We start from the raw sequence: 14,794 nt of genomic DNA, 5'->3' as shown, positions 1-14,794 counted from the left end.
ATTCAGAGTGCAGACAGGAAGGAAGTAGAGAGAGAGAAATGGGACGACATGCAGCAAAGGACTGCAGGCTGGGACTCAAACCTGCTGAGCGGAGGACTGTAGCCTCAGTACATGGGCTGCTTTTTTTTCGATTATTTCGATCACCGATTAGGGGGGAAATCAAAAAGACCGATAGCCGATATCAGCCGATACGATTATTACCCTTTTTTACCTTTTTGGGAGAAAACAAATTTCAATACAAGAATTCATTTAAATGAATGGTGAGCAATTTATTGCTTTAACTAGGAAGGACAGCAATATTCACTTCGCACGGCTCACACATCAAAAGTGCAAATTATGGAACATCAAACAAAACAAGCAGCATTTCAGTTATTAAAAATAACATTAAGTGAATTTTCTCTTTACATAAAATAAAAAAGCTGCCTATAAAAAATAACAAATTAAGAGGAATAACAGCCTCAATTTTAGAACAGTCAGGCACAATACTCCCAATTCCCAGACCCAAACCACAGCAAGTGCCTACTTGGAGGTAGTAACAGTAAGCTAACTAGTACACATGACTAACAACCAAACAGTACAGGTTGTGAAAATGGCTATACAGGTTGTTTTTTTAAGTGCAAATATTTACTTAAGTTTACTTAAGTTTGAGCATGTTGAACATTCTTAATACAAAAAGAAAATGTAGTATTTCAGTGAATTTCTTAATTTTTCTTTAAAAAAAAAAAAAAAAAAAAATCGAAATTATTTATTTTCAATTTTTTTTTGGGGGGGGGCCGATACCGATTATTAATAAAATTATGAATATCGAATGCCCACTAGCTGAAATGTCCACTTTGGTGGTGAAACGTTGTCAAGAGCAAACGAGAAGGAAGTCCAGTTGTCGTGTTTTTAAGCCTTTGAGAATTACCTGGATGACTGAGTTCTGACCATGTGGTGTTTTTTTTTTTTTATTTAAAACCTTTCCGAGATTGATTAGCGATTTCTTTCTCTAAGGTCATTGCTGATGTTTTTCATCCTTGGCAATATGTTGACACAAATAGCCGAAAGCACAGTTGATCCTTTTCCAGTTTATATTTCATGTGTTGCTGTTCTGAGGATTCAGTTGCCTTCACAGCAGCTCCTCAGTACCGACCTCGACCACTTTAAGTCTGACTGCTTCAAACAAAAACAGGCTGCTCAGTTGGTGATTGTTCATTTTTCCAGATATCTTCGGGGTGTCTCCACTGGCCAGCCCTCTCTCTCCTTACTCCCTCTCCTCAGACCCGTCCTCCAGAGACTCCTCCCCCAGCAGAGACTCCTCCCTCTGCGCCGCCAACCCAAGGCAGCCGATCGTCATCCACAGCTCTGGGAAGAAATTTGGTTTCACGCTAAGGGCCATCCGAGTGTACGCGTGTGACAGCGACATCTACACCGTCTACCACATGGTTTGGGTAAGTGCCGCATCAGCGCTAAGCGGTTTAAAAGCTGTCAGTCATATTCTGGTACCGAGACCAACACCGGCCCTGCCTGGTACTGTAGGGGTGGGTATTGGGAAGGACCTCACGATACGATACGCATCACGATACTTGAGCCACGATACGATACACATTGCGATATCCCGATTATGCGATATCCCGATTATTATATTCTACATAGTTCACCGAAAAATTTTAAAATGCATTACACATCTTAAAATCCAAGTTGTATATATGTACATCAGATGATAGTGATGGATCTTAAAATCCGAGTTGCACGTTCATCAGATTATAGTGACAATTCATAGGACAAACTGAGTCAAAACAATGTTTTATTATAACTATACAAGCTAAAGTTACAACATATTTGTATATGTTTTTCATATTATTTACATCATATGAAATTAACATTAAATTTAGTATGAGGTTGCTTTAATTATGTGGCAAATGATAATAAACACAAGAAAGATGGGTACTAAAACCAAGGACAGGCACAGTGATCAGTCAGTATAGATATAAATCCATAAATAAATAAACCTCTGTCCATTATTTTTCATTTTTTAAGGACAGGCAATTGTGTTATATAAAAAATAAATTATATAATGAAATAAAACGTGAAATAAAACCTGAGCTCAGTGCAGGGCCCTCCCAGGGTTGGTAGAGAGTAGCAATGCCCAGGACTGTCACTTAGGTAGGAGCACTGGGTGATATAATGGGGAAAAAATCGGGGATAAAAAATATTTAAAAAAAAAAAATTCAAATTTTCAGTATCGATATTGAATCAGCTGGAAAAGTATCGCGATATATTGCCATATCGATATTTTTGCCCACCCCTTTGGTACTGTTTTAAAGAGAATTCAGCCTTCATTCACGCTACAAGTCAGATGTTCTGCTTAGGTGTCATTTATCAGGCTCCAAAACCGTAATACCATGTCAACTAGCCAACTAAATTATTGTCAAATACTGTTGAGAACAAGGAGAAAAAAAATGGCTTTCACCTCTGTACACATGTGAGTGGATGTGGAGTTGGAGCCAGTAGTGTTTTACAACACATCAAGCTTCCACCTGGATCCTGACATCTACCACATAACAGGATGGTTTGGGTCAGATGAGTGGCTGTTCAGACTGAGGAAGCAATGCAGAATATCAGATCAAAACCCGTTTTAGGCCCAAAATGTGATTTTAATATAAATTATGTTCAGAGTCTCATATGAAAAAATAGTTTGGTCAATTTATATCTGCAGTCTAAACCAGGTATAGAGGGGTTATAAGTCCAGTCAGGGATCCAGGATGAGACCCGAACCTGGTTCTCCAGCAACAAGACTCGAACCTGGCTCTGCAGCAACAAGAAGTTCCAGCTTCCATACACCGGTGTCCTCTCGACCAGAAAATGAGACAATGAAGATGATTACACCTGAGAAAAATCCCAGACAGAGAATCAGATCTCAGGTTGTTCTTTTTGAGTGGAGGGCTTTGTCCTCCAGAGTCCCTGTAGCAGACGTGCGTGTGTTGGAGAACCTGGTGCTCTGTTGGAGACAGTGGAGACGCACGATGGGACAAAATAGATGATGATTTTCTCGTCAGTGCTGTGACTGAAACCAAAAGCGCTTGATTGGTGAACTTTTGTGAATGCTGAAGATGGATGACCCGTCTCCTGTCTCCAGGAAATATGTGAAAGTGGTTTTAAAACTCGTAATTCTGTGCAGAATATTAGATTTCGGTGATATTAAGCAACACGTTGCATGTCTGTCGTTCAGAACGTAGAAGACGGCGGTTCTGCACACAAAGCGGGACTCAAAGCCGGAGACCTCATCACCCACGTGAATGGAGAACCAGTTCACGGACTCGTCCACACGGAGGTGGTGGAGCTCCTGCTGAAGGTATCTGTGACGGTGTTTGTCTCTAAACTGAACTGCGAGTGTCATCGTGAACCAGCTGAACTTTGAGGTTGGCGTGATGAATTTATCAGAGCTAAGGTTGTTGCTTTCAAGCAATCTGATTCTTGCCATGTTATTAAAATAATTATAAGAGTTAAAGCAAAATCAACAAAGATCCACATTAAACAAATTCATCACAGTAGTTACTTTAGTGATGGTGAAACGTTCACAAAAATGCAGAGAAGCAGAATAAAGTTTTCCTACTTGGAGGATTTTTATAAACATAGATTATTATTTATTCTCTGGTCAGTAACATGTTTTTTCCTTTTCCAGAGTGGTAGTAAAGTGGCCATCTCTACAACTCCCTTTGAAAATACGTCTATAAAAACTGGCCCAGCCAGAAGGAACAGCTACCGGAGCAAGATGGTGAGATGTGGGAAAAAAAACAAAAAGGAGAAGACTCCAGAAAGGTAAATCGACCTTCAGGTGACCTTGAACACTTTTATCAGGGACCAGGACAGCTCTGGTCCAAGCAGCACCGTACGTTATCCATTAAAATGTTTAAAACTTAAACTATGACCTGGACCTCGGCGGGTTTTCAAAGTTTAGTAAGTCCAACCTCAGATGAACAACAACGTGACATCACATCATTTGTTTCATAACAATAGAGTCACAATGCAGGTGTGACATGTAGAAAAATAACTTCTGATGAGACAAAGAAAGTGTTTACTCACTACAACTTCAGTTTCTTTCACGGTCGTGGAGGAATTACTGGTCCAAATGTCACGCTTGAACACGTTAATTTGTGCACCGCTCATGTCGCCTCTTGTTTCGCCAGACTCACAGTTTGAGTTTCACAAAGTATTTAAATGGTTAGATATAATTTTAGGACAAAGGAGTTTCTTTGTGCTGCTTTAACTGTTTTAAGGTCCTGCTGCAGCATTTCTGTCCCCTGGAGGTCTAGACGTCTCTGACGCTGTGTTTTACAGTGGTGTGACGAGGGCCTTGAATGCACCAGAGCAGCAAAGGTCCAAAACTTCTGCTTTTAATTCTGATCAGTTGATGAAGTTGGAAACGCCTGACTGCTGCTTGAATTCTGAACCCCTGTAGAAGCTGTAAACGTTTGTCCTCGGTATTTTAGTTTATCGTTTTCTAACAGAAACAATCTATCAGTGTTAATAATGAATTAGTTGTCTGTGAGTTTAGCTAAACTTAATGTATGATGACTGGAATCATATTACAGCCTTGTTATGTTATTGATCACTCCTCAAACCTAAAGCCCCAGGTAGGACCACCATGCACCTTAAAAATGGTTGGACATTAGACAAAGAAACAATCTCTGTAAACACCTTTTCCTCAAATTCACCAGAAAACATTACGAAGTCAAGAAGAGATAAGATGAGGAACTTCTAAAGAAATCAATCAATAACTGATCCTGATGTGATCAATGAAGCTTTGAAACACGTTTCTTCAGTGTTTTAGAAGATCTGATCTGAACCAAGGTATAAAATCATTTCTCCGTTGGAAATATTTCCAGCTAAAACAGACGATGACTGCCGTCTTCATTCATTTAATCAGCCAAAGTCAATCTGTAATTTCCCGTGTATAGCTGTCACCAAGTCGTTCAAAAGTTACTATCTGCATTACATTTAAAGACGTATTAAAATAATAACATAGTTATGATGATGATGTTGGGTAATGCCAAGTGCCTCCTTTATCCCATGGCACATAGATCTACTTTTAGCGGCAATAACAGTCTACTATGGTATTTGGAGGAACTTTGGTTCGTTCATCTTTTTGAAATATTATCATTTGCTCAAAATGTTTAGACATTCGCTGGCGTACGTTCTCTTAAAGTCCCACCACAGCATTTACTTTGGTTTAAGGTCTGGATTTTGAAAAGGTCACTATAAAAACCTTGGTTCAGTCATGCGGATGTAGATTCCCTGCTGTGCTTTGATTCCTCGTTGAATAACTCAATACTCACATTGTTATAGACACACAAAGCAGCTTTCTCTTGTCCAGTCTTATATTAAAACTTGACTTATTTCCTACAGTTTTTGTCATGGACTTTAACGTTGTCGTGATCGGTGAGATGTTTGAGATGGGGTTCTTGGATTTCTTGCGATTCTCTGAGCAGTGCACCGGGACCTTGGAGTACCTTTGCTCATGAGAAGATTGATAACTGTCTTGAATGCTTTCCACTTGTGAATAAACGTTCTCTCTAAAGAATGTTGAACTCCACATTATTTAGAAATATTTTTGGTAACTCTTTCCAGAGGGACGTGCAGCAGTTGCTTCTCTTATGTCTTTCCCTCTTGGCATTGTGTTTACACACATAACTGAATACTCCAGAGCAGGAAACTTTTACGGAGGTCTGCACACTGAAGATGATCAGTTCATCAAGAGGCGATGATTACCAGAACCTGCCTGTAACTTACTATTCAAGGAGTACTTAGTGTTACCCACATGATTTTTATTTATTTTTGGCTTTGTTTTCGTTAAAGGAGCATGAGGCTCCTTTTAAGAAATGAGACTCTCTAGCGCCACCCTCCACCACGACGGCCGTCGGGGGTACTGCAGCCAACAGTGAAGCTGGCACGGGAGAACGGGGAGAACGCACATGCAGCGTCATGTGACGTCACATCCGCAGCCCAGCGCAGGAAATTCGGGACCGAATTGCAGCACATTTTGCAGCACACAGCCTGTTCAAGGCAAAGGAGAGATACACTAGAGGGCTCATTCTTTTGGCTTTGGAACGCTTCATCTGACATTACTACTAGAAAACTTAAAATGTATACGGATTTTTTTCATAAATCCTGCCACAATCCGGCCTCAAGCTCCTTTAAATAATTAATGACACAGTGGAAAAAGTTGTTTGTCTGAGGTTGTGTTTGCTTGATACTACTACTCCGCTTTTCACTGTATTTGAGTATTGAGTATTTGAATATGTGATAAACCCTTGTGAACCGTGGTTTTACAACCTTTAAATTAATATTTGTTGTTGCATGTTTATTTATTTATTTTTTTTAATATTTTTATCCCCGATTTTTTCCCTTTTTTTTTTTTTTTACCACCCAGTGCTTCTACCTAAGTCAGTCCTGGGCATTGCTCCCTCTACCAACCCCAGGAGGCCCTACACTGAGCTCAGGTCTCCTTCTTGTCCTGAGGAGTGCTTCTTTTCACCAGACAGGGTGGGGCTTCTCTGGCCGGACGTAGCGCGTGGAAGGATCACGTTATTCCGGCCAGATCCTCCCCACCCCATCTGGCGCCCTGGCTGGCCAGAGGGGGCATGTGTAGCCCAGGTTTTGCATGGTTTTGTACAAGGGACCACGGGGAGAACATGCAGAGTCCACTGCAATTCTGTGTGCATCCACACAGAAAGGCCTTTTCGCCTACCCCACCCAGGCTGTGGGCGCCAAAGTCATGGGGAAACTTAACACGGCGGGAATTGAACCCCGGAACTTCTTGCTGTGAGACGGCTGCACTACCAGCTGCGCCACCGTGCCACTTAATATTTGCATGTTTAGTACCCGACATCTGGACTCGGTTTGTGTAATCGGTGAACTCTTCCTCTCTTCTGGTTTTGCAGGCGGCGCTCTCTGTTCAGACGCTTCGCCATGCAGCCCTCTCCGCTGCTCCACACCAGCCGCAGTTTCTCCTCCCTCAACCACTCTCTGTCTTCTGGTGAGAGTCTCCCCGGCTCCCCCACCCACAGCCTCTCCCCTCGCTCCCCCACCGCCGCCCTACGCCCCGCACCAGATTTCACCCAGTCAGGTGGAGATTTGATCCTGTCCTGATAAAATCTTGACTGTAACTTTTAGAGAATGTGTCCGTTGTGTGTCGTGCTGCATTACCGATGTCCATTTTTCTTTTGAATTGCAGGAGGGAACTCGTCCCAGAGCAGCTCCCCCAGCTCCAGCGCCCCCAACTCCCCCGCGGGCTCGGGCCACATTCGTCCCAGCACTCTGCACGGCCTCGGCCCCAAGCTGCCGGGTCAGAGGCTTCGACAGGGGCGCCGCAAGTCTGCCAGCAGCATTCCCCTTTCTCCGCTGGCCCGCACGCCTTCGCCCACCCCTCAGCCAGCGTCTCCTCAGCGCTCGCCCTCTCCCCTGTTCAGCGGACATTCTGTAGCCATTTCCAAGACATCGCAAGCCTTCCCCGCCATGATGCATTCCCCGCCAACGATTGTGCGCCACATAGTCTGCCCCAAAAGTGCAGAGCCGCCTCGTTCACCCCTCCTCAAGCGCGTCCAGTCCGAGGAGAAGCTGTCCCCGTCCTACACCGCCGAGAAGAAGCATCTCTGTCCCAGGAAACACAGCTTGGAGGTGACCCAAGAGGAGGTTCAGGATGAGGAGATGAGGACTGGTGAGCGGGACTATACCGTCCTGCAGAGTGTAGAAGAAACAGCCTGTGAAACACCGGCGGTCACCCGCCTACGACCCGTGGAACAGGGCTGCTTGAAGAGGCCCATCAGTCGCAAAATGGGCCGGCAGGAGTCTCTGGAGGAGCTCGACAAAGAGAAACTGAAAGCCAAGGTGGTTGTGAAGAGACAGGAATGGTCGGAGAGGAGGGAGTCTCTGCAGAAGCAGGACGCCTTCCACGAATCGGACTCTTTACTACCCTGTGGTGAGGACAGGGAGGAAGGGTTATTGCTCCGAAGTAAAAACAAAACCCCCGAGTCCGGCCCGGGAGAAGCCAAAGCTGCTAGCGCAACACTCAAAGACGTCTTGTACAAAAAACTGTCTGCACGTGCCTCTGAGGCCGTGGCTGAGCCATCCGGGTCTGATGGCGAAGGCGTTCCCTGGTCAGCTTGCTGCTCCGTCCACCCAGAGCGGCAGCACTCTCGACAGAGCAAAGACGGCGTGAAGCCAGAGCGGCTGGACTTCAAAGCTCCCAGCATCGAGTTCACCAGGAAGAGGCTGTCATTCGAGGAACGGGAAGACTGCATGTGCCGACTGTCAAGCGGCATCCACGAGAACCTGCACTTTGGCTCCATGAGATCCAAGAGCCTCCAGCTGGACACGTCCATGTCCCACGACCTCATGAAGGGAAGCCTTCACTCCAATCCTGAAGGTCTGGCGCCAAAACTCTTCTCCGGGAGGGGAGAGAGCGCCGTGGAAAAACTGCAGCTCATCTCGTCCGCAGAGTCTCCGCTAAGAAAGACGTCGTCCGAGTACAAGCTGGAGGGACGCCAGGTCTCCTCCCTCAAGCCTCTGGAGGGCACGCTGGACATCGGCCTGCTGTCGGGACCCAGAGTTTCCAAGCCGGAAACCTGTTTACCGAAGATGATGGAAAACACAAGTGACACTGTCTCCACCAATCCTCCGGTCTGGCTCCAGAGTCCAACCGAGAAGCAGATGACCGTCCCCCAACTGAAAACCAGTGACAAGGTCAAGAGTCCACTGACCTCTGAAGCGGTTTCTTCTTTCAATGGCACAGTCGTCTCCAAAGAGCCGTCAAACATCGCAGCGGCTGAATTTAAAATCCCCTCAAGCGGTGAGAAGACACAGGAAAAACACCGAGAATTGCTGAAGTCTTCGATCAGCAAAGTGGACACCTTCACTGTCAAACAGGAGAGCCGGACCGGAGCTAAGGCCGCCGCCGCCGCCTCCTCCACGCTGTCTCACGACCACAGAGCTCCTCGCCACAGCTCCCACTTCTCCTGCGGGAAAACACCCTCCATTCGGGAAGTGAGCAACGAAGATCAGGAGGATGAGGTGGAGGATGATCACGTGGCACCAAGCACAACGTCTGATGAAATGCAGACTTCAGCAAAGACGGATGTCGACGTTAAACCTCAGGCCGCAGCTGCCAGCGAACCTTCACGAAGCACAGCGGGTCGAAACTCGGTCTTTGAGATGGGTCGGCTCCAGAGAACAGCTGCCGCACAGAACTTCGGTCCTCAACCGACTCCACGGAGGGCCTTCCCGTCTGCACTCGCTCCGGGGGATGAGCTCTCCAGACAACAACCGCCAAACATCTGCTCGTCACAAGTTTTTGAACGCGATTATAAATCCTGCAGCTTAAAGTCGGAGCGTGTCTGTGAAGCAAACGTCGCCGTGGACTCTGCTAAGTCCAACGGATCGCCTGTGAAGGCGACTGGAGGTTCTGAAATCAGCACATGCACCGCTAAGAAAGATGTTCACACGGTTAAAACCGGCGCTTTGTCAAATACAGCCACAGAAGACAAAGCGAATGTGAGCAAAAACGAAAACGCTGTGTCTGGGGTGGAGGACGTGCCACAGAAGAAGGGAGCTCCCGTTTCACCAAAGATCACAACCGGGCTGAGAGATTCAGAGCTGCTCTCAAAACACTCCCCCTCTGAAAGAACCAAACAAAAATCTGCAGAATCTGAAATCAAGAAAGAAAAAACTGTGATCTCCCCGGCAAAGCTAAAAGGGTCGGCCCCGGCAGCTACAGGGGAAAATGCTTCGAGTCCCAGGAGCAGGTCCAAACCTGACCCCCAACATGCAACTTCCTCCACTACAAAGGAGCCGAAATCCCACATCGCTGCTGCTCCGGTCCCCAGATGCAGTCCCAACTCAAAACAGCGAAATCCGTCCAAAGAACCTGCAGCAGGAGCTCCAAACCGGAGAGAAGCCTCGTCGTCGTCCGCCGGGGCGGACGGGAAACGGGAGGAGTCGACACATTCACCCTCCGGAGGAGACGGGAAGCACAGAGAGACGCAGTCCAGATTCTCTGTAGCAGGAAAAGACAACACGGACAAGTCAAAACCGCTCCCTCCTAAGTCTGTCTCAGCCACGTTGACTCTGAAGCCTGCCGTCACTCCGACTCCAGCTGTTAGACCGACTCCAGAGGTCAGACCTAAAGACCACGCGGCCAAGAGCCAAGACTCAAAACCGAAAGACGTGATCTTTCCCATCGCTGCACCTCAGCAGCTCAGGAAGGAGACGTCAGGCGGTTCCGGTCAGCCTGATCCGCCGCTGGTGCTGCCAAAACCTGCAGCGAAGAAGGATGCGCTCTCTCATGGCGGCGGGGCTGCATCCGGCAGGGTGTCAGGCTGCGAGCCCATCACCAAACCATCTAAAGAGATCCTCAAGACCGAAACCCTCAAACCTGACAGCCACAAGTCTCCTGAGACCCGAACCAGCACCACCGACAAGCCACTAACCTCCAGCCGGAAGGAGTCGGCGGAAAAGAAGAAAAAAGAAGCACTTCAAGAGGGCTCTACTGTGCAGAAAAACGCAAAAAGAGACGCACCAAGAGCTCCGCCGTCTGCTCTCAGAGACCCCGCGGACAGAGACGGCAGCAGGAGCAAACCACAGAAGGAGTCCCTGCGGAGCTCCGGCAACAAAAAATGAAATGGGCAGCCCACGCACTCGCTCCAGAGACTCCATGTAATTAGTCCAAGCGTCATCACGCCCTCCGGTTTAGTTCCGTATGTTTGAGGACCGGCGACGCTGTTACACGCCTGACGCAGCGGCGTGGACCAGCGCGAGACGTTCTTAGTCTGAATGTAGGCAATCAGTGTTTTACTATCAAGTGAATGTTTGAAAGTTTGTTTCCGTTTTTTTTTTTCTTCTCCACCACCGAATGCTTCGTGCAATCAGTGTGTCAAGGGTTAGGAGAAGAGCCTGGCAGAGGGGCGGAGCTTCGGAGGGGCGGAGCTTCGGAGGGGCGGAGCTTCGGAAAGGCTGTGACGTGCTGAAGAATCAGTGCCATAAAAGATTTTAAATTGCACTCTTAAACACGTAGACTCTAGCAGACCTGAAGTCCGGTGTTTCAATGCAGTAGACCACACGACTTGGCTCAGCAGTTCGGCAGCTGGCGGATTGTTTCTGCTCATCTTTACGCGTTTGTTTGGCGCGATTGAAGTCTGTGTTTTTTTTTTGTTTGTTTTTTGCAGTGGTACACAGAGGCAATGTCCTGTGCTTTTCACCTAAAACTTAAAAAGAAACATGTTCCGGTTATAGAAAGGAAAAATTGGTGACTGGGGCCTTAGATTTATGGGAAATGACTTAAAAAAATAAATAAAAATCTTGCTGTTCTTAGCAAGACGTGGTGTTAATTCACATTCCACTACCATCTGTACATATGTTTTAGATTTTTATGCAATGTAGTGTAAATACAACGTGGTGAACCGGAGAAACGTGGGCTTACATGGTTGTTGTTTGTACTTTATGTAAAGACTTTGCAGTGTCCTGTTTGTATGCTTGATATTAAAGCCCCACTGTGTAGCAGTACCACGTCTGAGCACGCAGGGCCAGCACATCACAAAGTTAACCGGCAAAAGACATGCCGGCCCATCCCAACTTATTAGCACAGTATTGTACGTGGGTATTCTGTAAACACAGCTGGTTTATACACCCCCGTGTGGTCAGATGTGGTGTTACTACATATGGTGGCTTTAACGTGTTCTGCTTTGATAAGTGTGTGGTCTAAAGTAAGCTCCTGCCTCATCAGTGGTATCCTCCTCATCGTGACAAATGACATGTTTCCACATGTTCCAGATTTGACTTGAAGGGTGAGGTGAAGGTGTGCAGGGCGGACTGGGCTGTTTCTAAAGATGTAGCATCAAATCAAACTGTGAGAGGTGTTTTCCTAGAGTGTGCTGGTGTGTTTAGGAGGACGCTGAAATGTCCGTGGACGGCTTCAGGCTTCACCCGGGCAAACATTTTTACAAGGACTACAAGTGTTTGCAATGCATAGTTCACATCCTGGACATAAATATGACATTAATGTGCAAATACTTGGTACTAGACCTATAGGCGTGTAACCTCATCACTTTCAGCTATTTAGACACACTTCCAAACTTTAGATGCCTTTGAATCGAAAAAACCCTTGAAGACAGCCAGCAAGTAGCCGGGGCCTCTAGAGTTAGCAGTATTTGCTCTGCTGCACAGGCGATTTAAACAGCAGTTATCTTATCTAATACCTATAATATATTTAACAATTGAACTTGCTGCAGCATTTGTATCTAAATGTTACGCACACTGTATCTGGGAGGTAATGATTGACGGCAAAGATGTAAATGGTGGTCACTTTATGTAGTAATACTACTTGTGACCACACAAGGGCAGCATATCACAAGAAGCTTCAGCCCCTAGTGTGAGAGTCTTCTAAGTGCACCTCTAGTGGGCCAAAAGTGGCACTACGAACCACCACAGCTAATGTACTCACCCCCTTGTGGTCAGACGTGGTGCTGCTGTGTAGAGTGCTTTTAAAAGAAGAAAACGTTTACCTGTGTTGGGTATTTTAAATGTATTGTGAGAGAACAAATGCACCTTAAAGTTAATATTAATGGCTAGAGGAGGACTTTTTAAGCTGAAAGTGGATAAAACACTTGATTTTCAACAATTATAACCCTCTCAGCACCCTTTCCTTCTTTTTTTTTTCTTTTTTGTTTCCTGTGATGAAAGACATGTAAATCCTCAATGCACATTCAGAGTTTGTTTACAAAGCATCATGGATGAATATTTTGTATATCGTTGATTTGCCAAATCTACGTTCTGTGTCTTGGGTAACGTTGCTTGTAGCCGTGCGCTCCTTCGCCACCAGGATGTTTGTTTGTGCAGTAATCGGTGTCTTTTCACGCATTGGGTTATTCATTGTCTGCCTGTCTCTTCGGTTCATTTTCTTCCTCTGTGTAGAACTAGTGTTAGATGAACTTGGTCACGATGGTTTGTCTTTTAGAACATGTGCAATAAAAGTGTTTTGAGTTTTGTATTTTTGCCCAAGGAAAGCTCTATGGATGTCATAGATGTTGTATATTAAAAGATATTTATACTTCTAATGTTGCGTAATACTGAAAATAAAATGAAATTCTAAATTATTCATTTTGTCTTTCATCTGTTTCTCCATATAAAATCAAATGTAGACTAAACATAAAAAACAATAACAGGAGCGCTGCTGGTGTCCCCACAACCACCGGTGCTCTTGCAATGGGTGACTAGACTAAACATGTTTGTTTTGATTTGGATGGCAGCAAAAGGTCCAAATAAAAAGTTGGGATATTTGCAGCAAAGCACAGGAAAACTGAAACTGGGAAAAGGAAAGCACCCAGAGGAACGCCTTGCAATTGATGGGGCTCAGTGGAGGGAAGTCATGGACATCAGTGGGTGGAAAGGAAGAAAAAAAGGGGCTTATTATTAGTGAGGCAGTGACTAACTGAATGACGAAGAAAGTGAAGACTTTAAATATCTCATTTTCAATCTGGCACATTATAAAGGTCCGGTTCCTGCAGTGTGAACATATTCAGCGGACATGTGTGCTCTGTCATGTGTGGATGTCACCAGAATCGCTTTCAGGGAAGATGTTGCACTTTTCAGCAAGACGATGCTGAACCCATCAGAACAGCCGGTAGAAGAGTCCAGCGGCTGAACCAGTCTGCCAGGAGTCCAAACATTTGGCTGATCATGAAATGGAAGAACCAGGATTGTTGAGCAGCTTTAATCCTGTACCACAGACAATGACACCCATCTCCTTAAACGCCCTCATCTGGTCTCCAGATGTGGAGAAGAGATGATTCTACATGGAGGTAATCATAAGCCCATCTCAACCTTTCTGAGACACGTCATCAAATTCAATAACCTTTTTTTTCTTTTTCATTTTTTGTGTGTTCAGTTTTAAACACAATCTGGGTTCGTTTAGTGGCGGAGGATTTAAATGGAAATAACCCATAAAACTGTTATATACATGTTCAAGTGGGAAGAGCTCAAATCTTGAGTTTATCACCTCAAACGTGACACAGCGTGTAGTCCTAATCTGTGCCCAACCATGCTAGGCTGGTCTAAAAAGTGAAGCATTGCAGCATAACTCTTCAGCATTTTTAAGAAACACTCAATTCATCAATTTGAATTTGCATAAATTGCAGTTTTAATAGCAGCTGCGACATAAAAACTACAGCTCCAACTAGGGTTGCCACCCGTCCCGTAAAATACGGAATTGTCCTTTATTTGAGAAAAAAATGTTGCGTCCCGTATTGAACTAATACGATTTGTACTGTATTTTCCTTAACTTTTACACCATATTCTAGTTGAATTATTGAAATAAGTTAACTTTTACACCATATTCTAGTTGAATTATTGAAATACATTAACTTTTACACCATATTCTAGTTGAATTATTGAAATAAATTAACTTTTACACCATATTCTAGTTGAATTATTGAAATGAATTAACTTTTACACCATATTCTTCACCTGTAGGCTATATTATACATATGGGCTGATGTGGACATACGTAGCATAGGAGGATATTTCAGCTGCTATATGGTTGTCTGTCTGTACAGTCATGCAAGTTCAATGCTATTAAAGCACTTTAAACTTTAAATCAAAGCATTTAGTTTTTTCATATAAAATAAACACATTTTTATTCAGTTTAGAAGTTTTGGGGCTTTTTTTTTTGGCTCCTGCGCTGCTGAAATCAGGGCGTCCCTTATTTCTATTTCTGAAAGGTGGCAACCCTAGCTCCAACAGTCTCCATCAGACTGCGGTGTCC

At 45.0% G+C, this 14,794-nt stretch overlaps 1 protein-coding gene across 13 annotated transcripts in view; it reads left to right on the top strand.

Moving 5' to 3' along the window:
* Nucleotides 1–13,107, top strand: part of mast4 (microtubule associated serine/threonine kinase family member 4) — a 155,253-nt gene extending 142,146 nt beyond the window's left edge. For 12 of the 13 annotated variants that reach the window (XM_061733943.1, XM_061733942.1, XM_061733941.1 and 9 more), the window contains 5 exons: nt 1,204–1,430; nt 3,212–3,334; nt 3,665–3,801; nt 6,924–7,108; nt 7,217–13,107. In XM_061733943.1, coding sequence (XP_061589927.1) covers nt 1,204–1,430; nt 3,212–3,334; nt 3,665–3,801; nt 6,924–7,108; nt 7,217–10,656 — 4,112 coding nt within the window. In that variant the 3' untranslated portion in view covers nt 10,657–13,107. The remainder of the gene's footprint in view (nt 1–1,203; nt 1,431–3,211; nt 3,335–3,664; nt 3,802–6,923; nt 7,109–7,216) is intronic. The other variant, XM_061733944.1, reaches the window with a different exon arrangement.
* Nucleotides 13,108–14,794: the final 1,687 nt, after the last annotated feature.

The sequence above is a fragment of the Cololabis saira genome, chromosome 11 (assembly GCF_033807715.1).
Source record: "Cololabis saira isolate AMF1-May2022 chromosome 11, fColSai1.1, whole genome shotgun sequence".
NCBI classification, from domain to species: Eukaryota; Metazoa; Chordata; class Actinopteri; order Beloniformes; family Belonidae; genus Cololabis; species Cololabis saira.
The sequence above is the reverse complement of the archived record's forward strand: the minus strand, read 5'-3'. Positions and strand labels throughout refer to the sequence as shown.